This window comes from Aptenodytes patagonicus, chromosome 2, assembly GCF_965638725.1.
Source record: "Aptenodytes patagonicus chromosome 2, bAptPat1.pri.cur, whole genome shotgun sequence".
In the NCBI taxonomy this organism is placed as follows: Eukaryota; Metazoa; Chordata; class Aves; order Sphenisciformes; family Spheniscidae; genus Aptenodytes; species Aptenodytes patagonicus.
Genome location: NC_134950.1, coordinates 63453127 through 63478281, shown reverse-complemented (window position 1 = coordinate 63478281; position 25155 = coordinate 63453127). Strand labels below are relative to the sequence as shown.

Genomic DNA, 25155 nt, shown 5'->3' with positions numbered 1-25155 from the left:
TTTCTGTCCTGTAAACTGAAGAATAGAAATATTGTCCAACAAAACAGCGGTAGCTCTCCTAATGGCCACCATTATATTATTCATTAAAAAAAACCCTGTATTTTTCTTCACTAAATATAGGGTTTTGGAATGTTTAGATACTGCCTGTAAACAGAATGACTTTTCTATGAAAAAATGAAAATTAAAACATCTTATAATTTTTTCAGTTACATCCAGATATGCATATTTTGTATGAAATTTGCTACTAGTTAGATTAAGATGAATGTGCGAACCAAGATGGTAAAGAATTCAGTACCGAATAAAAATATTTTTAGCCCAGCATATGTCATATATCTCGTATCTTTAGGATGCTATTAATAAAGTTTTCCTATATGAAACCAGAAAAAGGCATTGCCAGGGATTGCAAAAATATAATTTTTTGTCATTTACACTTTGAAAACCAATTAAAACTGACTCATTGATGATAGCAGAAAGCTTTCCATATTTTCATGCTTATGAATACTTCAGATTATTAACATTCCTTAAAAGTGTCTGCATTTGAAAATAAATCCTCAGATAATGCATGCCATCAGATAATTCACTCCTTTAGGCAGCCCTGGCAAAATCAGAGGCAAAAGAAGGTGGAAATGCGAGACAGGTGAAGAGAGGCAGTGGAAATCTCCTTGTGTTACTCACACATATATATATACGTATGTATAAATATATATATCTCTCTCTCAACCTCATAGTGCTGGTGAAACATAGGTGTTGGGTTTGTTTTGCCTTTTTAAGTAGCGCTGACATCTAAGCTTCAGTGTTTTAACGTATGACCTCTTCCTCACTGAGTGCGACAGCAGCTTCTGTTTTATATTTAGCATGTTAACCAAATGCAATGATGATCAGAAAAAATTGTAAAATTGACAAGTTGGCAGCTCTGCTGGGTGTCTCTCTGTTGATGTCTCATTTATCCTCTCAGGCTACACATGCCAGTACATGAACAGAGTGCATTCAGATACCTCTCCTCTGCCTGTCATTCATTGCCTATTGCCACTGAAGACCGGAGAGACCCAATCTTGCTAATAATCAGCCCTGTGGTTAATTCTGGAGGCAGAATATGGTCCATCCAGCTCGCTGCTTGGCAGATACTCTGACTTAGCAGGGTGCCATTAGCCAAAAGTTATTTTTGTCAGTTCACTAAGATAATATGACTAGGTAAAGGCATACATATGGTTACATTTTCAAACCGACTTCTGAAAAATGTTCTCAGGATATTTGGAAAAACGCCTGTTTTTAAAGACAGAACTGAAGTTTTGTACAGAAAATAGGTTTCCCGCATACACTATCTCTTACAAGTGCTACAGGTGAATTTGAGTATGATGCTTTCGAAAAAGTGCTTATGGGATCAAAAAAAAAATATGCAAGAGTTGCCATTCAAAACATGCCAGCTGACAGTCTTCAATTTTTAGCAATTCGAGGGAGATAGCAAGCTGAGTAGGAAAACACAGTAAGGAATACAACTGAATGACAATTATATAAAATAGTTTAGATCGATTTACAGATCAGATTATCAGAAACAAATACCTTAAGATCTGTAGTCATAAAAATATACATATTATTCCAAGACTGTTTAATTGTCTTAACAAGCTCTGAAAGCTTGACAAAAATTGAGAGTCTCACATTGTTCACATTACTGTCCAAGAACATTCAGGCAATTACAGCTCTTGCAGATGTCATGATGTCAGATTTGTGGGTAATGACAAGTCATGTGACTTTCTGCTGCCTTCACAAACAGCAACTGAAAAATATGCACTATTAGAGTCTCTAAGAGTTACTGTGCCTATATAAAAGCACGCAGTACCAAATGCAATAGCAATAGCAATATTTAGAGGACAAGGAATGGTATCGCAAGATACCTGGAGTCCAAGATTCAGTTTCAAAGTCTAGGAAAGTCACGTGGAAAATCAAGAAATCAGGTCTGTGCTAGGGACAATCTATATAAAAAATTAAGTCTAAATCTGGAATTCACGCATATACCACTTTGAAACTGTGTTCAAGATAGAAATAAAAATATTTTTATAATTTTGAGGATTTTGACAACAGAAATTTTTTCCCCAACATATTTCTTCCACTTAAACATGAGATAGACCATCTAACTCCATTGTCAAATATGTCAGCATATGACTATTGTATTTTCAACATTTCTCCAAAAGCTAGAAAAATTGAGAAACATAACATATACAATTCCAATTGCATTTCAAGTCAAATCACTGTTGTACGAGTATCTCTATCTTTCTTTTTACAAATTGTGCCCTACTCAAGCCAGGACGCAATTTACGCTACAATACTTGCCTCAGTAATTTTCTCCCTCTTGCCCTTTCTGCCTGTTGTGAATCTACAGTGTTTGGAGGATGCAAGCCCTGTGCGTGAACAGCAGGCCACCTCTTATTTGTGTGGTAAGAACCATGATTTTGAGGAACTTGGTGGATTCTTGAAAAGACAGAATGGAAACAGAATCTCATTTCCTCCTTCTTTGGCACCGTTTTTGGTTATTTGTTAATTCTAGGGGAAGGGTAACACTGGAGAAAATTATTAAACGGGAGAAACTCAACACTGGCTTCTCTTTTCTTCTGTAACTCAGAGACTCTGAAGTAAGTGCAATGGTTAATTAATGGCCAGACTTGTGAATATGACTATGTGGCTGAGATGCGTAGGGGTAATGACATAAGTTTGGAAAACTCACTTTCTGAGGCAAATAAAGAGTATTACATAGCTTGCAGATACTATTATTACTAATTAACAGTAATAATATTCAAAATTATATTCAGCTCTATTAATGTTACCCGAAGTTTTTACAAGTCCATAAATTAATATGATACAAAATGATTACTCCATCAGTATTTTAAGAATTATTTCCTGTTTTGACCTAGACTTGGTAATTTAATTACAGTTACATCAGAATAAAAACAAAAATGTCATAATGTTGGCTAAAATGGGAATATCTTGCAAATCCAAGAACTGATTATGTAAATGTTTTTATCCTTTGCAATGATGTACATTAGTATTAGCAGAAAAGTGTCACGCTCACGACAATTTAATAGTTCTCAAGAATATATTGTTTTCTAGAATCATAGACCATCTTGAGGTGTTCAATATTATCCCAGCAATAAATTACAGAAGCAGCTCCCTTTAGAATAAACTGTCTTTATGAAGTAAGTGCACTAAACAGTGTGCTAAATTACCTAAAAGCAGTAAAGAAGTGCCTTGGTACAAAGTAAAATGCTAGATGTTTTAACAATATCAAAGGTTTTATCAGAGTGGTTTATTAATTTGAAATGATATAACTAGAATTTGTTTATAAAAGGGAAAATGTATGTGGTAACCATGCATCCTGAGCCAGAAATCATGTGTTATGCATTGTGCACTCAAATAAAGCAAACTAGTTATGTACGTTAGGCGTTGCCTCACCAACTCTTTCTGTGAAGTGGATGCAGATACAATTTATGGCAGTTTAATCCAGCCTTTTCATTTTGGCAAAAAATCCCATGCCAACATTCAGTTTGATTTGCCTTTATGTTTCTGAGGGAAGAAGATGCCTACTACCTGTGAAAAGATCATTAAAAATCTGTGTGCTGTATCTCACTTTTGAAGAGTTTGGAATGTGACAAATGCTAAAAGCAGGAGGCTCTTTTCAGAGTTGTAAAGGCTAATAACCTTATTCATCTGCATTCCCGAAGTTATATTCCCTTTCTATTCCTGGAATGTTTCCTTTGATGGGATCTAAATTCACACATCAGATGACAGTAAGAAAGGAGAGGAGGCGGAGGACCGATCTAGCTGTCCCCAAGTGACGACCGAAGACACTGCTGGGGGAGAGCTGCTTTCCCCGGTCCATCTGCCCCGTCCTGCCCAGAGTCCATGACCGCTGCCTTGGAAGGTCAGTGGGCACATCCCTGCCTGTGTCTCTAGTGTCTACGAGCCTGTTCTCCATTAATTTGCCTAATCTTTTTTTGGGTTTACTGGTACTACCTGCATTGACAACCTCCCCTGCCAACAAATTCCGTAAGTTCATTACCTGTGGTGTAAAAACGTGCTTTTACATGTTTTAAACAAACATCACGGAAGAAAGATTTTCTCACTTAGGTTTTTTAAGGTCCTTTTGTTTTGCAGTTTCATGGTAGACGTTTATATTGATATTGACTCACTCACCAAATACTATAATCTGTATGAAATTAAATTGTCTAGCTATTATTTGGCTGCAAGTGTTTTTTCTGCACCACTCTATAAGTCAGTTGCATATCTGCATATGCAATTTAGCATAGAAGATAGATCCAGTTAAATGAGGAAAAAAAAGGAAAACAGAAAAATTAGAAAGTCTCACTAGGGAAGAAAATATAAACAATGAATTAATAATATCATAAATGATCTTCCAAATTTGCATCTGCGCTGCTGCAAACACAGACATTTGTAACATGTACTTAGGCTGGATATTAAGTACCTGATTTGGCAGCAGTAAAATTCAGGAATTTACATTAAAGCACCTGTTGAGATTCTGTCACAAGCTTTAAGGTAATGCAGTAATAAATGCTGTTCCTGGCCACAGAAAGCACAAAGGAAAGGGGTTTTATACATGCAGCTCCACTGATGTTTACAGAAAACCTTTACAAGTCTGCTATCATCCTACTGACTTTGAATACTAATTTCAGGAATCTGGTAGTCACTTAAAGCAATAAAAGCTACTGCATATGTCCATGTTGTCTTTACAGTGCATGTGCAGTAGGTCCAGTATGGACTTCATATATAGGTAAACAACAGTCTGGTTTATTTTTAATTTTAGGTACCAGCATACTCTTTTTACCAATAGCAGCTACTGAATGGAGAAGGATGAGAAAGCTGGGGGTGACAGCAAGCAAGGAAATTCTTCAGGACGGGAAAGGGTACTTTTAAGTGGACTCTGAAATGAATAGAGAGGCAGATTGACAGGATGGTTAAAATACAGAGATAACTTTCTCAGCTGGGGAATTCCTCATCTAAACTCTCTTGTCCATTTCTACCTCCTTCCATTCCCAATGTTCTCATTTTCTTTGCTTGCTTTCCTTCCTTTTTGTAGTCGTCTTTCAGCTGGTAAGTCGTAAGGTTCATTTTAACTATAGCAGTCAGTGAGGTTTGGGCATCACGGTCCCTATTTGACATTCCCTTCAGAGAGGCACCTGGAATTCATGTTTTTTTGTGTCCCACATGCCCTGATATTTCTTCATAAGATTGCTGCTCTTTGACGTATGTGAAGAGCCAGGCAGCAGCAAATTCATGAAGAATCAGAAGTTGCAACAGTTAAGCTCAGAAGTACAGTAAGGATATTATCAAAAATGGAATCAAGACCCTGTCAGATAGAGTCTTTGATATGGTGAACTTCAGAGAACTTTAGGAACGTAAGAGGACAGAACTCAAAAGCAGTAAGGAAGGGGAAAAAAAAATTGTTTTGAACAGACAGCTTTGAAAAAAGAATGCAGAGATAGTAAGACTTCATCCTGCATTGAATGAATCACAGAAATGATAAATAAAAGGAGACTCTGAAAACTCTTTAAAAAAGACTCAGGAAAAGTTTTTTCAAGCTCGTTTCTCTCTACATTTAACTGGAGGGAAATTTCAAAGTTACAGAGCATCCCGTATTAAAAGTGCTAAAAGATGGCTTTTGTCAAAAAATCTTCACAAACCCGTGAAGATTACAAGGCCATCTTCATTTGTGCAACTGCAGTTCCATGCAAAAACTTCATGAGCATGTACACACAACAATGTCCACTACTTGTCCGCCTATCATCAATTTACTGGGATAGAACCCAACTGATATAGAACAGATTAAAAAAAGTTATTGGAATTATAGAAACCGAGCTTGTGAGGAGACAGGAGTAGGCAACTCTTTAAAGTTCATCTTATGTAGACTGCAGTAAGGAAGCAACAAGGGACAATGTAAATGAGATTCTGTGATTAATTACCCCAGTGGTGGAACTCCTACACATTTTGACTGCAGATCAGTAAGAATATACATGGTGGAAGAGACATCCATGTTAAATAATGCCAATAGAGAAGAAAAAGTCAAACTGGTTTCAGAAGCAGCTATGGGAAGCTGCAAGCTGATGGGAACAAGCAGATAGGAGGGAAAGCGGAGGCACCAGTGGGAGTCCAAAACAGGAGACGCAGACACAGAGGGAATCAGCACTGCCAGTAATGAGAGTCTAGTCTTCTCCTATTTAGGTTGTCTCACAATGCCAACAATAATTATTGAATCCACCCACCATTTTTTTTCATTTTGAATATGCAGTAAAAGGTTTGGGTTTTTTTTTCATTTTTCTTGAGATACACACTTGGCCCTTAACGTATCACTACCCTAGCTGTAACAATAAAAATTTGATTACTGTTGATCTTCTTGAATACCAGTCTTGAGCCATGATAGCATAAAATATATTGCACCAGCTGATACCGCCTGCTCCCGCATCTCTGTTTTTGGTATATAACCACCCCTTTTCCGGTCTAAAACAGGAGCAGCAAAATTGAAGCTGCTTTTCAAGGTTAGGAATATTTTTTTAAGTTAATTAGGCCTTCAGTTAAGAAAACCTGAATGAAATGCCCATGCTTACAGTGTAGAGGAGTATATTAGCAAGGGAGAGTGCACATTACCTGTGAGTTAGCAACAACTCTATGAATTGTTTGTGTAGCTGCTAATTCAGACACTGAAGACAGTGTAAGAAAACATTTGTTTTTCCGATAAAATACAGACTGACGATATGTAAAGAGGTGAGAAGGACCTGGTTCAAACACTCCTATAGATGTGAATGATACATCTCTTCCTCCTGATGAAATGTTTTTATTTACTCTATTTTGGGAAATGACTGCTTCAGCAATGCCTTCTCTCCTTGCTGGACAAATGAGATAAAAACCTATTCCATTATTACCGTGAGTCCCATACGGGGTCTCATAAAGTTCCCACCGGCCCTATTTGGGGAAATGTGAGCAGCCCTGTGCGCATCTGATTAGAGCTCTTCATATTTCATTACATGAACATATCATGCACAGCTAAAAGGCATTTTTACTCAGTCCCTGATGCTTCTTTTGTAATTGCTCTTGAAAAGCACTGATAGATCCAGGTGAGTTCAGCCTCCTGTGGAAAAAAAACCTCATTGCAGCAATCACAGTACATTTATAATTAGTTTAATAAAGCCCCTTTGTTTTATTGCTCCACAGACAGAAATACAGTCTTGCAAAACGACGGACAGTTCTGAGTTGTGATTAGGAATTTAGTACAGCCTTGATACAGCAGATAGAATCACAGAATCGTTTAGGTTGGAAAAGACCTTTAAGATCATCGAGTCCAACTGTAAATCTAGCACTGCCAAGTCCACCACTAAACCATGTCCCTAAGCACCACATCTATACGTCTTTTAAATACCTCCAGGGATGGTGAACTCCTTCCCCGGGCAGCCTGTTCCAATGCTTGACAACCCTTTCAGTGAAGAAATTTTTCCTCATGTCCAATCTAAACCTCCCCTGGTGCAACTTGAGGCCATTTGCTCTCATCCTATCGCTAGTTACTTGGGAGAAGAGACCGACACCCACCTCTCTACAACCTCCTTTCAGGTAGTTGTAGAGAGCGATGAGGTCTCCCCTCAGCCTCCTTTTTTCCAGGCTGAACAACCCCAGTTCCCTCAGCCGCTCCTCAGAAGACTTGTTCTCCAGACCCCTCACCAGCCTCGTTGCCCTTCTCTGGACACGCTCCAGCACCTCAACGTCCTTCTTGTAGCGAGGGGCCCAAAACTGAACACAGTATTCGAGGTGCGGCCTCACCAGTGCCGAGTACAGGGGCACCATCACTTCCCTCCTCCTGCTGGCCACACTATTTCTGATACAGGCCAGGATGCCATTGGCCTTCTTGGCCGCCTGGGCACACTGCTGGCTCATGTTCAGCTGGCTGTCAACCAGCACCCCCAGGTCCTTTTCTGACAGGCAGCTTTCCAGCCACCCTTCCCCAAGCCTGTAGCGCTGCATGGGGTTGTTGTGGCCAAAGTGCAGGACCCAGCACTTGGCCTTGTTGAACCTCATACAACTGGCCTGGGCCCATCGATCCAGCCTGTCCAGGTCCCTCTGCAGAGCCTTCCTACCCTCAAGCACATCAACACTCCTGCCCAACTTGGTGTCATCTACAAACTTACTGAGGGTGCACTCGATCCCCTCATCCAGATCATTGATAGATATTAAACAGAACTGGCCCCAAAACTGAGCTCTGGGGAACATCACCTATGACTGGCTGCCAACTGGATTTAACTCCATTCACCACAACTCTTTGGGCCCAGCCATCCAGCCAGTTTTTTTACCCAGTGAAGAGTACACCTGTCCAAGCCATGAGCCGCCAGCTTCTCCAGGAGGATGCTGTGGGAAACAGTGTCAAAGGCTTTACTAAAGTCCAGGTAGACCACATCCACAGCCTTTCCCTCATCCGCTAAGCGGGTCACCTTGTCATAGAAGGAGATCAGGTTGGTCAAGCAGGACATGCCTTTCATAAACCCATGCTGACTGGGCCTGATCACCTGGTTGTCCTGTACGTGCTGCATGATGGCACTCAAGATGATCTGCTCTATAACCTTCCCTGGCACCGAGGTCAGGCTGACAGGCCTGTAGTTCCCCGGATCCTCCTCCTGGCCCTTCTTGTAGATGGCTGTCACATTTGCTAACCTCCAGGCAACTGGGACCTCCCTGGTTAGCCAGGACTGCTGAGAAAGGATTGAAAGTGTCTTGGTGAGCACTTCTGCCTGCTCCCTCAGGACCCTTGGGTGGATCCCATCTGGCCCCACAGAACTGTGTATGTCTAAGTGGTGTAGCAGGTCACTAACCATTTTGCCTTGGTTTATGGGGGTTTCATTCCGCTCCCCGTCCCTGCCTTCCAGCTCAGGGCGCTGGGTACCCGGAGGACAACTGGTCTTACTATTAAAGACTGAGGCAAAGAAGGCATTAAGTACCCCAGCCTTTTCCTTATCCTTTGTCACTATGTTTCCCCCTACATCCAATAAAGGATGGAGATTATCCTTAGCCCTCCATTTGTTGCTAATGTATTTAGAGAAACATTTTTTATTGTCTTTTACGGCAGTAGCCAGATTAAGTTCTAGTTGGGCTTTGGCCCTTCTAATTTTCTCCCTGAATAACCTCACAACATCCTTGTAGTCCTCCTGAGTTGCCTGCCCCTTCTTCTAAAGGTCATAAACTCTCCTTCTTTTTCCTGAGTTCCAGCCAAATCTCTCTGTTCAGCCAGGCTGGTCTTCTTCCCCGCCAGCTTGTCTTTCGGCACATGGGGACGGCCTGCTCCTGCACCTTTAAGATTGTCTTCTTGAAGAATGGAGGTCATTAATGTGAATTTACTGTGAAAGAACAGCACAGTGATGGAGACCAGGATGGAAAAACAATTGGACATAAACTGAGAGGGCACTGACATACATCCCTTTGGAGATCATTCGCGTATACTGTACTGCACTTTTCACATTTTTGTTGGTGCTGATAAAATGTACTTTCTTATGCAATACATGACACAAAAAGGAAACTGTGGCTATTACAAGGCCGTCTTCCTTCATGCACCTCCAGTGGCATGCAAAAACTTCATGAGTATATACACACAACAATGTCCACCACTTGCCCACCTATCATCTATTAATTTCTTCCAATTACAATGGTAAGCACAACTTTCCAAAAATAAGATCAGTCCTCTGGTCAGACAACCTATGATATCCTATGCATCTTTACTACACTTTTAAGAAACTCTGCTTTGTGAAATTGCCTTGCATTATAAACAAAGCAACGTAATTCTGGAGTCTAGGTTACGTAAAGAAGAAAACCCAAAACCCGTCATGATTCACCTCCTACTTCACCCTCTCATCCATTTGCTTTACACGAGTCAGCAAGAGCTATTTCCATAGTGCTGTCAGATACATCAGAGAAACATTAGCAAATACGCAGTTATTACGATAAACATAAATCATTCTCTGGCTTCCAAATCGGGGCCATGTGGATACTAAAGGATGAAGAAACACACCCTTTCCTTTTTAATTTAATGTTCGGACTCGGACAACAAAAAAAATCTGATCTTTGCAGAAGTCGATAGTGCAAATATGCATCGAAGAATGATGGCAGAACTTAAGATATGAAAAGCCATCGTCCTACAGGTACGTGCAGAGCTCATATTCAAGCTACAAGCAGAACACCGAAGTGGCAGCTCCCTTCCAGGCAGAGAACAGCAATTGCTGTTGAAATGCTTACTATTCTGAATGCTGCTAGACGGGTAGCCCGTTTGGTTTTGGTAGACTAATCCTCAGGACCACCACTGCATTACCCGGGTACAGCATTCTGAGCCGTACGGCTGGGAAAACACAGATTTTTAAATTGTACGGTTGGGTTTCTGCATTACACAGAATACCGACGGAAAGGGCTTGTGCTCTTAGGGCATGGGTAATTAACATCAAGCTGGAAAAAGCACGCCAGTAATTGCATGTATCCACCCGAAGCTTCTCCTATTATTTTGAAGGATGAAACCACGTGTCTATTTCCACTGAATTTTTTTAATTCTCTCGGGTGCAGTTACTGAATCGCAAAGCCATTTGTAACCGCGCCTTTTCTATCTGAAAAGCATTGCTCTAAATTTTTGCAATTTTACAACGACTTCTGAGTTACTCATTGGGTTCATTAAGCTCCCCGCCCCGGAATCGTTTGCAGAAGCCTGAGGAAAAAAAAAAAAAAAAAAAAAGATACGGAGGATCTATTTCTGCCAAGAACACCTGACTAACCCCGACAGCGCTTCTCCACACCAGGATCCCACAAAATCCTTCCCGGCGGCACGGCTTCCCAAGCGGTGCGCTCTCCCTTGGGGAAGGCAGGGCGCGCCACCGCTGAGGAGAGGACCCCCGGGCGGCGCCAGGCCCTGGGCCCCCTCGGTGCCCGCACCGGGAAACGGCTGCAGTCCACAATTCCCTGGCAAGAGGACGACCACAGCATCCGTGCCGGCGCCGGCCGCCTTATCCCTGTCACCCCGGGCCGGGGGCTCCCGCCCCGGGCGAAGTCCCTCCGAATCCGCCCCGCCGGCCGCCGCTCACGGCAAAGCCGCCCCGCCCCGCCCCGCCCCCGCCCGTCGGCTGCCGTGGCGGGGCGAGAGGTCTCGGCGCGGGGCTGCGTGGGAGTTGTAGTTGCTCGTGCGCCCGCCGGCGGCCCGGGGATTCCGCCGGGGGACGAAAGCTCCCAGCGTGCTTCGCGCGCGGCAAAGGGCGGTCGGGAAGGGGCCGGCCAAAGGGGGAAGGGAAGCGGACTACGTTTCCCAAGGTGCACCGCGGCCGCCGTTGGCCAGGCGGGGCGGGCTGGCGGCGGAACCGGCGCGGCGGTTGAATGCCGGCGGGGAGAAGGGCGCGATGGAGTTGTCATCGCTCGTCAGGAAGCTGGGTAACGGCTCCCCTCTCCCTCCCGGGGCACCGGGCCCGGCTGTCGAGGGGCGCCGCGGCTCTCCCGACCCCTCCGCGGGGCTGTGTGCAGTGGGGCGGCGAGGGGCCTGCCCCCCGCCCGCGTACAGCGCTGCGGGGCTTTCACCTGCGAAACGGACCCGTCGGTTGCGTGTGGGAGTCCGGCTGCTGGCCGGGGAGGGAGGGAGGGAGGGAGGGAGGGAGAAAGCGGGGTCTCCTTCCTTCTTCGGCACTGGCGGGGCGCGGCTGCCCCTGCCCGGCCCCCGCTGCCACCCGGCCGCCCCGGCTCCCTCGCCAGTTTTCCGCCTTCTGCTTTTCCGCTCGAGTCCCCGCTGCAGACGTGGAGGGGACAGTGGCACACGGTGATACCTCCCTAGGAAATGCCCAAGGCTTTCCCCTTCAGATACGGTGCCTTTCGACTCAATGGGCTTGGGTAGATTTTTGTCCGATTTGCGAGGCTGAGGCAGCTTTCGGTATCCGCAATATGTTGTGGTAGAGGTTTTCAGAATTTAGTTGTGTGCTTCAAGAAAAAGGGCATCCTCACGTTTTACATTTGGCATCAGATTATATCAGTGTGTTTTTTAATATTTCACACTTTTACACCATGCAAACGTACTTGGTTAGCTTACTGTTGGCAAGTGCAATATTTGTCTTCCTGGTAAGCATAATACTGACAGCATAAAAGCTAGCTTTTTTCACAGTTCTTTGACAGCATTCTGGTTGTCCAAATAAGAATTAAGTTATGTCAGGTGTTTTTATGTTTTTTTTTCTAATCCCTTTCTTTTGGACAGGTCACGAACTGGCAGAGATAAGAGAACGATCTCTGAAGACTATTCTGTTTAAATTAGATCATAACTTGACTTCGTATGCCGATCTGGTCCATGAAAAAGTGCTTTTCCTTAATCTTCTGGAGTGGTTCAATTTTCCAGTTGTACCAATGAAAGAGGAAGTACTAAATTTTGTGAACAATTTGATCAAGGTATGACATACTAACATTTATTTATATATAAACTATGTGTCTTCAGAATGCTAAAGCTAAATAATACTGGGTATTATTTGGTTTTGTAGCTCCATGTAATGAGGTTTTAGAGTGTTTCAATGAGATGTGAATAATAAAGCCGTGTGTGTGGACAGAAATGAAAACAATTTGAGTGACTTGCAGTTGGTCATAGGGATAGCAGAAAAAAAAATAATTCTTTTCTGGGTTTCTGCTTTAGTTCCTCTGCTGCTTCAGTTTCTCATTTAGTGTATAACTTCTTCTTTGGGATATGATTTACAGCTAAGCACTTGCACTGTCCCTGAAAAGTGAAGATTTGAACAATGGTGCAACTTATTTCAAAAAAGTTGAGAAAACATTGCAGAAACTTTAGACATCTCATAATACATTCTTACGTTTTGGTCACTAAACAGCAGCTATGCAGAAGAAAAAAAAAAAATCCCATCCTTGAAACTGATGGATGGTCTAAACAAAGGCAAAATCTAGCTTAAGTTTTGATTACTATTCTTTCCTTTCCTCCCCCTCCCTCAAGGTCAAGAGACCTTGAGACTCTTCAGGCTAACTTTCAGTTATTTGTCCTAATGTAGCATCCACCTGCTGCCCAGAAAATGATTGGAATTGGTGCAGTGGAATTCTTCTCTCAGCTTCGCCCCAATGTGGATCCAAACTTGCAGGCTATAATTGATGGGATTGTGGATGGACTGTTCTTCCTTCCTTCTGGACTTCCTTCTAGTTCGTTATCAGTATGTTATCAAACTCCGTCTCAGCCTTCAGTAGATCAACCAGGTAAATTACATATTTGAAGTGTGATTTACTTAAAATGAAAAGAATTAAAAAATGAGAAGCTTCCAGACCATGAAAAGTTGAGGTTTTCAGGCATAGTAGGCGAATTATTCCTGAGAGATCAGTGAAGTGTATGGTAAGCAGATTCTGCCAGAGAAAGTGTGATCTTAGCTGAATCAGGTAGTGCATACAACACTAATGGAGTTTTAAAAATCATTCTACTATGATCACTTACTGCTTCCTTTTTTTGTTTCTTGAAGATTTGAATTGCTCTCAGAGTTAAAGTCTACTATGCAAAGAAAAGTAGCAAAGCATACTGGCTTAATTACAGATTTGTTCAAAGTTGCTACACTTGCTGCCATAAAGCAGTCTTTGGAAGTTCATGTCCTGTGTCCTGCCCTTTTTACATTATAGCAAACAGATATTACATACTGAAGAAATGGACAGAGAAGGTCAGATTACAAACAACAGGACTGTTCTTGTGCAGAGAGTTCCATTACAGGAATGGCACTATCTGCTTAGTTTTGGGTATTTGTCATAGTAAAATATGTAAACTTTGTTTAAAATTTCATATTATGTGTGAAGTGCTATTACTTGCTGCTGTTATCTAGCTTATTATCTATCTGTTACAATGATTTACAGTGCCTCTTGGATGTAGTCAAGAAATAAACCCATGTGGTTCTCTTCTACCTTAAAAATTTTAGCACAAAGTATAGAGGAGAAAATTATGTACCGTGGAGGTCCTTACTGCATCCTCTGTGGAGGTCCTTACTGCATCCTCCTGGTTCTTGTGGGAAAGACACTGCTGTTACACTGCGTGGCGTAGTAATGGCCGCAGCTCTGTCACTCATACTGTGCAACCTTGGAGATGAAAGTAATTTTCCTGTGGTTTCTGCAGCCTGTCTAATGCTTGGAGTTTTAGTTTACTAGAAGTATGTGGTGGCTGTTGATTGATTGATTGATTTTTTTTTTTTTTAATTATTTTATTTATTTTTTTCCCCCTCCCTGTGCCCACATAAGGGTTTAGCTAGATTTTTACCTAAGATTGCTGCTGTATGGGGGATAATATAATAATCTTTTACATATGCATTCTTAAACTATACCTTTTTGAAACTACCCAACTGAAGTATTGTACATAATTCCTACTTACGCTGTCAATTGTATACATGTGTGGATTGAATAATCTTAATGCTTAGTAACAGGAGTGTTGTATTTTTTCTTTCTATTTCAACTTCAGTTACTGGGCAAAACTGTAAACTAATAATCTGGGCATTACCTAGTTTGATCCTTTGAACCAAATATTGTGTTCTGGAGAGGTTGCTTTTAATGTTACATACCTTGTGTATATTTTGTTATACAGTTTGTGTATTAATTGCATGTGTTTAATAATATACATATTATATGCAGGGGGGACAACTTTCCACCTGACCTGAAAAGACAGCAGTTTTGGTAGAAAAAGGTTTTAAATAGTTCATTTAAAACATTAATTTTATTACTGCATAGGTAGATCAGAGGAAAACATTTTTTGGCTGCCAGTTCTCCATCAGGCAATACGTTTTGTGTAATTGTTTTTACTATTGTTTGTATGGTATGTGAGGTAGTGTAAGAAAATGGAAAGAAAACTTTACAGTTGCAAAATATGATTGTAAAAAACAGACATTGACACACTCTTTTTAGTCCTCTTTCCTGATCATCTGAGACTATTTTAAATCAGTTTCCTTAATAGATTAAAACTCAAGGGCAAAAGGGAGGCAGTTCAGGAAAAGCATGAAGATAAATTGAGTTTTGCTTTTGGTTGTGGGTTTTTTTTTAGTGTACATTTTTTAAGCTTACCCTTTATTTGTTTTAGTTCTACCTCAAGAGGAATTATTCACTGGATATTTTTGTCAAGGTAAAAGTCATCTGCCGCAGTCAGAAATACCTCCCAAAAGAACAGTTGGTATGTGTAGTTACAAGATAAGAATATGTTAACTACAGAAAGTGCTTAGAATTGTAATATAGATTGAATTCCATTACGAATACTGTTATTAGCTATTCTTTTTCCTGTTGCTATTCTGTGAAATCTAGTATTACAGAAACTACAATTATAATGCTTATGAAAATGACATTCATCTTAATAGATCTTTCTCTTTTCTAGTAAATAGTTACTATAACTATTTGGAATATGTAAAGTGTGTTAAAATATGCTGTAATTTAAAAAATCATTTCAATTGCTAATGCTTTTCAGAAGATCTGTGTTCCGTAGTCAAAAGTGGCTGTTTAAGTACCTTTTTATTTCAACAGTACTTAAAGTCTGAAGTACCTTTCTGCTTTTCAGAAAACTAGATTAGGTGCTTTAGAAATCTTTACCTTGTATCTAAATGAAAACCAGTGTTATGCTTTTATTTATTTTCAGTAAAATGATATGAAATGTTTCACTGACAAACACAGACCAATATTATTTTGGAAAGTCTTTACCTGTACCAATATAATAGTAACAGTTCACATGACAGTGTCATATTTAACATACAATATGGTGCTGAGAACTAGATTTTAAAATATGACTTTGGAGTTGCTGTATGTAAATCACCTGATTACTTTTTTTAGTGGCTTATCAGCTATCTTTAGAATTGCACGATAATTATATTAGTACAGGCAAAGACTTTCCGAAATATGGGCTGTGTTTGTAGTCTAGAAAGACTGCTAAAGAATATTTGTAACAGAACAAAATTATAACTTGATTGAAAGCATGATGTGGGGGATCGAGTACTCTTCCACTAATGCTGTGTTTTCGATTTGCTAAAACTTACTTCAATGAACGTATTTCATTTTGGTTTGAGATGACCTTAGTATTTTTTTGGTATTGCTGAAAACTCTCATTAGAAGCACTTGAGTTTGTGTGAGTCTATGTTTAGTAAAAGGTATTTCTATTTCAGATAGTGTACGGTTCATAAGTTTTTTACTTTCATGGAAATATACAGTGTAATGCTTCTATAAAATATACTCCAAAATATCCGTTCTCTTTTTTTCAGTGAAATGCTTGAAATTTTCCACATTTCCTTGGCTAACTCTGACTTCAACAGATAGACATGTTCTTTCATCTAATGAAAGGTACAGTAATAGAAACATTACAGTTTGCTTGTAGTTTTTATTTTTCTTGGGTAAGAGTGGTTCTAAATTTCTGTCCTTCTGCATCATTAGACTGTTCCTGTAAATAACCTAGTAAGTTAATTTTTGATAAATGGTCATAAAAGCTGCGCTGAAGTTGGGCAGAGCCGATAGACAATGAGTTGTAATAGGACAGGTTTTCTGTTAATGTTGCTCTCCATTCTTTGTGTTTAGTTCAGAGTACATTTTATTTTTGTTCATGACACTTCAGTCTGTCTTCTAAATTTGTCAAATAGATCAAAGATTTCATTCAGTTAATTTTATAACAAGCTGGAATAAAATCATTATTTACTTTACTCCTACGGCCACTTGGCAGAGAAATCCATACCTTCAGTAGTACCTTAACTAGGTTTAGGCCAATAAGTTTAGGTACAATGCCTTATCGAGGCATTGAGTCATTCAGATCACCTTTCTGCAGTGATTTTTTTTTTTTGGTTTTTAACTTTCATTTAGAAAAACAGTGTTTGAAGTGGCCCAAGGAAAAGTTCTGTAGTTGGGATTCCTTATGAGTTGACACAGAGCTGTGATAATTTCTAGCATAGCCAGCAATGCAGTATCATGGACTGGACCATTTAACAAGTCTACTCTAACTGTAAGCTTTCTTGTAATAGGTTTTTGTTTTCTTTTCCTTTCAAAAGATCTCTGAAGCTGGAAAACCTCTTTAATATTTAATTTCCTTTATGCCTGAGTCTAGAAAAAGAACATAGATCCTTAAAACTGGACATGTTTGACTTTTTTACAGTGGTTTCAGAAACAGTGGTTTCTGAAACAATAAAAATAGAAAAAAGTGAAGTAGAATATCCAAAAGGTTCTTATTATTTAATAATATCCAAGTTAGAGAATAGCTAATAAATTTCTTCCTTTATGTAACTTCCCACATATCTAATTCAAGTGCTTTTAAGTTGTACATGAACCTTGATAATGAAAAAGACTTTCTTATTCGTAAGCGTTAGATTACTTGCAGTATACCACTGAGATAACCACTAGCTTCACAGGGAATTTCCAGTCTTTGTTATCTTAGTTTCAAATTCAGAATCAATAAAGTTATTTCTTTTCTGGGAACTTAATTTTACATGTGGTTTCATAACAGCTGGAATTGAGTTTGTTCTTTATTGTATACAGAATTAGCATAGCTAAGGAATAATTCAAGTTTAAAAATGGTATGACAATAGAATTATAGCATTTTTTTTCTTTAGATTCTTCAGTGTTGTGTTTATAACTTTCTTGTAAAGACTTATTCAAGTTAATGATTACTGGTTGTTTTTTTTTTTTTTGGTCTTAATACATATTTAAACATGAACTGCATTTTTAGCTCTTTGAGAAGTAACAACCAAAGTTTAATTTGGAGTACATGTGAGCTTCTTCAGGATGTGATTATGCAAGATTTTCCTGCTGAGATCTTCCTTCAAAGGCCGAAGATTGTACAGGCAAGAATTCAGATGAAGTTTAAGGTTTTTATTGTGCTATGGTATAAGTTGTGCCAAGTAAGAATTGATGTAAATGATATAACTTCTTTCTAAACAAAATAGCTAAACAAAAGTTCCTTTGTGCAAACTCTAGATGCATAGAAAAGGGGACATTAGCTATATAATGTGTTTAGAAAGTTATTTGGTTGTAATGACATATATCGCTGATCAGTAATGAAGTGTGTTGTGAAGTAATACTGTGTTCCTTCTGGATAAGATAAAATTGTGTCATTGTCATATGCACACTGTCTAATGGGCTCCCATAATGAAAGTAGTGACTTTATTGGAAATATAATGTGGAACTCCTCTTTTTCCATAGGACTGATAGTCTTGCATTCAGTAATAAAACAGTAGTTAAGCCTATTTATTCTTTGCTGTGATTTTTCAACGCTTAGAAACATTTGTGAACTATATTTAGTGCAAGACTCTTTCTGGCATGGTTGTTCATGAAGATGCATTAATGTTCAGCTACCAGTGTTAATGGTTTTGTATTTGCAGAGCCTTTTGTCTCTGCTAAACCTGGCTTTTGGAGGAGATGGAAGACATCGGTTAGCTTTGCAGGCTGTGTCGTGCCTGCAACAGTTGTGCATTTTCTTGAGAAGCAGACTTAACTTTCACAGAGATCCAAGTTTTTCTTCCACTGAGCAAGGTGGGTATTTTTAATTATTTGAAATACTGTTGTGTGTTTACTACAGGTAAGATTGTCTAAAATGATTTAAAAAAAAAAAAAAAAAAAAGCCAACCCACAACTTTTTAGCAAATGGAATCTTGTGAAACTGTTTTGCTAAATGATGGTATCCAGTACTATTCATGTTAGTAAATATTTTTGGAGTAGTTGCATTATTTTAAAATATTTATTCATTTGTACAGTTTCCTGTGTTTCTCCATTTATCAACTTTTCCCAGTATCCAACTGTTTGTACGTCAGCAGGAGAGGGATTTTAAACTAAAACTAAATGAAATCTGTAAAATAAAAGTGGGCAGAGTTTCAGAAAAAAATTTCAAGCTATTAGTGCTTAACAATTTAGTTACTAATTTCATGAGCCACGTTAATTTTCTTTTTTTATTCTGATGGCTGAAAATAGTTTAATCATTGTTTTGGATATTACAGTCATTAAGGCTATTTCACAATGTTCTTAATGCTTAAATTTCGTAGATTTAATAGTATATATTAGTTATAATGATGTTCCTATTTCCATTTTGTCAGCTGAATTTAATCAACTTTGTTTCTATAAATTGGTAGTCTGGTTCTCTTCATAAGATTGTCACTATATTCGGTGTCTTAAACTCAATAAATCATGTTGGCTGTTTCTTTGCTGATTCAGTTATAACATCAACAAATCCAATAGCCTTAGTCAGAGACTATGTATTTTTAAAATTCAAGTTTTATGATTCAGCTGTAATTTTTAGTGGTTTTGCCTTGGAATTGAGTTCCCAAACTCTGCTACTTGCCAGTGATAGGTTGTCCTAGCTCGTCAGTATTTACTTGGTGTTTTCCATATCCTACCTTAGTTACTTTTACCATTACTTTACTATGTAGTATCTTTCAGAATAATGGATTCCGCTAATGGAAAATATATGATTTGTGTTACATAAAGGCACAGCTTCCCAGAATTCATCTATATCTTACTGTCTAGAAGCAAGAGGTCCTCCTCGTTCTCAGAATCCATCACCTGGAAGTAGTAGCCCTCGGCCATCTGTGATTGGACGGACAGTTCAGCGTCCTAGAGGAGATGGTCAAGATTGGGATGCAGCATCTTCCAGGTGAATAAAATAAGAAGAACTTTACACTTCAATTAAAAAATTATTAATATAGGATTATATGATCAGCTCCTTGTCAGTCTGTGGGATGATGTGAGAGTTTTGTTAACCTGTGAAAATTCAAACCATGTTTATGAATTAAACAGTTAGTTCTTTAAGTGGTGTTCAGAATACATAAGATCAGTTTTACCTGCCACATTTTGTACCCAACCAACATTTTTAACAAAATCTCTTAGTATCAATTGTTATTGCTTATGCATGTATTTGTAAGGCGCAGAAAAGCATTTATTCAGACTATTGCTGTAAAGTCAGGGATTTTTCTTTTTCTTCAGCAGATGACCCCGTAAGTTCTTATAAGTTGAATGGCCATCCCATAGGTAGCAGCGTACAGTATTGTCAAAAATGCTATGCTGTATAAAGATTTCCATTAAAGTCTTTAAACTTTGTTGTTAAATCTGACAACAAATTTCAGTTGTATATAATCTAAAAATTCAACTCCAATATGAAATTATGAATTGTCTGCATACCCTCAAAATGTTGAGGTTGTTTGTTTGTGGTTTTGTTACTCATCTTGACACAACAGACTTAAAGCTGCTGTTCAAGAACTAATATTTTTTAGTATGTGGGAATTTGTAAGTTCTTGTGAATCCTTATTGTGTGCTTGTGGTAGCTCTTTTGAGTCTCTATGGTATATTGGCTTAGTGATTGAGCAACTCCTAGGTATTCAAATAGACTGTGATATTACAGCTGAGAATAGCTCACATAGTTAATTGTAAATGCATCTTGAGAGTCATTATATTAAAAGGTTATTTTTACTCATCTTAAGTCTAATATATTTATTTTTTATTATGTAACTAATATGGCACTGTAAATGAACTCCAGACTATGCATTCTAGGACCTGACCGTTTTCCCCAGTTGAACAGTTAACAGTTTAATAGTAGCTGGTGTATATTGTGCAAGAGATAGGGATGGCCTGGCTATCAGTGTAGTAAGGAAATCTACATAAGAGTAAGCACCAGTTAAGGCTGTGATGAGACATCTACAAACCAGGGAGTGGTAATTTATTAAACGTATAAGGCCATATTATGAGCTGTTCATGATGGTACGCTTTTATCTTCTTGCATCCTGTGTGCTGCAGTAGCGCTGCTCACTGCCCATGAATCCCATTTCTTACAAAGATATAATTTAGTCCAGAGGCAGCATAAAAAACCCCATGATGTTGAATAGAAAATATGATAGAGGGAAATGACTATAGTGTTGCTCTGATGTTGCTGATTTTGATATGGAAGAGCTGCTTTTAGTGAATCTTGTCTTTTTCAACATAATTGTAATATAAATTATTTGTTTATTGCCATTCTATATGTAACTCTTCTTTTTCCTTGTTCTTAAATCTTGAGACTCTTCAATCTATCTGTTTGTCTGTTTCAAATTCTGCCTGGAAACTTAACCTTTCCTCTTCTGAATTGTTTTTATGATTGATACCTCTCCTTCCTTAGCCTCTGGTAAGTGCAATCAGAACCACTATGTATTGGTGAACTCTTATATTTTGCTTATCTCTTCTATTGACCTCTTAAAATCTGTTGGCTTTTAAATTCTTAATTGCTATTCTTTAGACATTTTTTACATTTAGTAATATAATATTAGTAATATAATTAAGACAATATAATGTAACACAGTCATGCCACAGTTCAGTTTCTTCAGCTTGTTTAATAATAAAAAAGCAACCAAACAAAAAGCAACTATAAAAGTCATACAGGTTTTTAAAGCAATCCAGGATTGCTAAATGTTGTTTGGGATAAGAAAAAACATTAAAAAACATTTGTCCTGAGTTGTATTAATTATAACGCTGCCAATAGAATTAGATTCTTTTTGAAAGCAGCTGGAAAATAATAAAATTATGAACTATATATAGAGCTCATAATTTTAAATAATTATATATATAAAAGCTATATGTATATTTTGTAATATATACTTGGTTGCACTTAAGGCTTTCTTGGACAAGGGAATATTTTCTGTTGTACAATGGACAAAGAAGTCCTACAGGCTTAAACGTAGGGCACACTTACTTAATTTTCCTTCTAAGGATTCTTGTGGCTAGCCGCATAGAATGGTTTTAATGTAGCAGGTACAGTTCAGGCTGAAATTTGATTTAGTAAGTGGCCTTGCTTCAAGCAACTGATAGACTTTGTTCATCAAAAGTAATGTTTCAAATCAACTGATTTTTCTCTTGCAGTATCGTATTCATTGCATGTATATTTCTTCCAGTACACATTTCTAAGTGCATTTGAAGATGACTGCCAAAACAGTAGGCATTCACTTGTGATGCTACCAATTCTGACATTTAAAAAAAAAAACCAAACAAAATCCCCCTCTTCCTGCAACACTGGTGGATAGCAGAGAAAGACTGGGGTAGAAGGAAGGATATGTATTAAGGAAGGAGTACGTTAAAATACTTGATGCTATTTTTAACATCTACACATATACAGGTTTTCTCTTTGCAAGAGTTAACTATGCCTCTTTTTTTTGTTTATTTTGTTTGTTGTTTTAAGTGGAAACAGTACCCAAGCAAATGCAAACTCCAGAATCTCTCTGCATTCCCCACTTGATGTAGGACATATTGACCTACCAGATATTGAAAATGAGGACACTTTGGAATTACAGATGAAGCAGCTTAGCCTTCCTCAGTTCTGTGTTTCCATCTTGGAAAATGCAATACCTCTACTAAGAACAGGTGAGAAAGTTTTGAATTAAGTGTTTCACTTATGTATCCTTCCTATCTTTAGTATAAACCTCTTAAGAAGTTGGGTATTATGAGGTGAGTACCTCAAATAAATGGGGTACAGATGATTACTGATATACTGTAGCTAGTTATAACAGTTCTTTTCTAGGGACTTTGTTCAGGTCATAAAGCTTGGCTCTTCTGGTTGATTTCCAGAATTGCAGCGGAAGTTTCAAGTGCTTTTTACTGATGGTGGGAAGTAGTGGTAAGAAGAAATGGGTGTGTGGTGGAAAAATGGTGTGGCTGAATAAAATGTCATTCAAGAAGATGAAAAAATAACCACGCTTAACAAAACGTGTTCTGACCTCTTTGAGCATAGAGTTTTCCTCCTGTTCAAGAAATAATAAACAAAAATTCTGGGAAGAGGTTTGTTTTTATTCTTATGAATGCAGTAACAAATTCTAATTATATTTTAAGAAACATAAGTGATGATAGTCTAATTGCAACTAATGATTTTTATTTTAACTTACAAAAGTTCTAAATTGCAAAGCCTTTTTGAAGGACAGTCTTTTTGCTCTTAGGTTGTCTAAAATAGTATTTAGTTGTAAAACAATGTCATTCAAAACAGGTATTGGTAAACATGGTAAGGTTTTCAAATATAGGAGCTGGAAGTGTATATCTATCTATGACTAGAATACTAAAAGTTGGTTTTTTTAATATACCTGTCAACATTTCCTGAGTTGGGTAGAGGCTTTAACTTACAAAAACTATATGAAATATGTATGAAACTTCCATTTACTGTTGTTTTCATGATTGTTTATAACTTTTTATGACTTTCTGTTCTGACAAAATACTAATTTACTTGTGTATTTCATAGTAACATCAGCATTAATCTGCTTGTCCACAAGAAAGTTATTAAATCCTCATTTTTTTGGTAATAAACCAAACTAAAATGAATAAAAGTTTTGTTTTCCCCTTTCAGAATAGTGATATTTAAATATTAATTCTTCACAAGCATATTCATGACTTCTGGCATCTCATTTATAATGTAAAACTGCAGAAAATGTATTTCCTATCTTTTCCATTTCTGGTGCACGTCACTTCAAATCTGCAGAGTTAAAATACAGTGAATTTTTCCATCTTTCAAGATTCTTTCTTTGCATCTTATCATAGAACTAAAATAGTTTCATTTTCAGATGAAGTTGATCTGTCTTTGTTTCTCTTGCTGTCAGTATATTCACACTTTTTAAACTCTACTAGATCATATTTCTTCTTTCTTCCACTCTGCTTTAGTGAGACACAGATTGTAAGCAAACTAATATTTTTATCCTGTTCCATTGATCTGAAATCCTGTGATCTGAAGGCACACTGTACTACTGTGAGACAGTGACACACAGTAACACACTGTTTCTTATATGGTTATGTTTTCTGAATTGTTTTCTTCAGTAAAATCAACAGGCGCTTTTACTAACATTATTATCACCTTATATGGTAGATATGGTATAGTGTAGATTTTCTTCTAAAACTTTAAATTACTGGGTAAAGGAAAAACAGTAAGCTTAATGTAAAATTTGCTTGCTTGTATTTTACAATATAATGTAAATTTCATTTAAGCTCAAATTCTGTTCCTTGTGGAGATGCTCACTGGAATTTTTCTTCCTTTGTTCTGACCTGTCTGGAGTAAAGTCATTTCAGAAATCAATAGTGGTGTGGGTTGTGGGTTTTTTGGTTTTGTTTTGGGTGGTTGTTGTTGGTTTGTTTTTTTTTTTTTGTGATCTGTTTTAAGCTACCATACTTGTCTGAAGTTCAGTGTTAATACTGCATGTCTTAAACACAATTATTTAAATCTGAACAGCAAAAGATTTGTTTTACAGTCATAGATTATACCTGTTTTACTGTGCATTTAGTAATAAAGAACTCTTAGCACATACTAATTGCCACAGGTGTTGGGAAATGAGTATTTTGCTGATATATTCATGTAAGAGTATGGTGGAATGAACTTGCATGTCTGTATATCATGACAGCTACAGCCAAGTGTTGTTGCAGATGTTATGTTTAGTTATTAACTTAAAAATATTTCTGAAACTATAACTCAAAACTACCATTATTTAATACTTGCATTATAATGGAGAAATATTAAGTCACCTTTCAAATGTTTTAAGCACAGAGATTTCATTAAGAACTTGCAAAATAATTGGGAAGAGACAAAAAGTGCTTTTTGGCATTTTCTGCCATGCACTCTTCAAATTGGCAACGTTTTGCCTAAAATAAATGGAAAACAGCACTTCTGTGAGATAGGAAAAAGCAAGCTTTCAAAAAGGCCCTGTGCCATTCTCTGCCATACGTTCCCTCAGAGCAGATCACTTAAGCTGCAAATTGCATGAGCTGTGGTCAGTATCACTACGTATATAGTCACACACACACACAAATATTTTTTTTTTTTTTCCTTAAGTATATCAACAAGGCTTCTACAATGTATAAAATCTACAAAAGATAGAAAAAGTGACAAAGAAATTAATGTTCAATCATAACAAGGAGTAGAGCTTGCTTTTTTTTTTAAAAAAAAGGTTTTGAAGGATGCAAAATTTTTATGGTAGTTAAAAAATAAATCAGAAATTCAGTGGTGGTGTGTGAAATTCATCCATGGTTTTAAATAGAAACATACCATCAACAAGTAACTAAGCCAACAGTTGCACTAAATCGAGTATTTGGGGGAAGCTGTCACTGTATGGTTCCCTAGGATGCCAGACAGTTTTGGCATCCTCTGTTGTATGAGGTTGAAAATATTTGGTCTGGCTTCAGATATTGTGCCTTGTAATTCAT

General features: G+C 38.1%; 1 protein-coding gene across 3 annotated transcripts in view; it reads left to right on the top strand.

The window, feature by feature from the left end:
• Nucleotides 1-11380: 11380 nt before the first annotated feature.
• Nucleotides 11381-25155, top strand: part of RTTN (rotatin) — a 92663-nt gene continuing 78888 nt past the window's right edge. For 2 of the 3 annotated variants that reach the window (XM_076330062.1, XM_076330064.1), the window contains exons 1-9: nt 11381-11442; nt 12251-12438; nt 13044-13242; nt 15101-15187; nt 16251-16329; nt 17699-17813; nt 18351-18501; nt 19450-19615; nt 22163-22344. In XM_076330062.1, the coding sequence (XP_076186177.1) occupies nt 11412-11442; nt 12251-12438; nt 13044-13242; nt 15101-15187; nt 16251-16329; nt 17699-17813; nt 18351-18501; nt 19450-19615; nt 22163-22344 (1198 nt within the window). In that variant the 5' untranslated portion in view covers nt 11381-11411. Of the gene's footprint in view, nt 11443-12250; nt 12439-13043; nt 13243-15088; nt 15188-16250; nt 16330-17698; nt 17814-18350; nt 18502-19449; nt 19616-22162; nt 22345-25155 lie in introns of all 3 variants that reach the window. The other variant, XM_076330061.1, reaches the window with a different exon arrangement.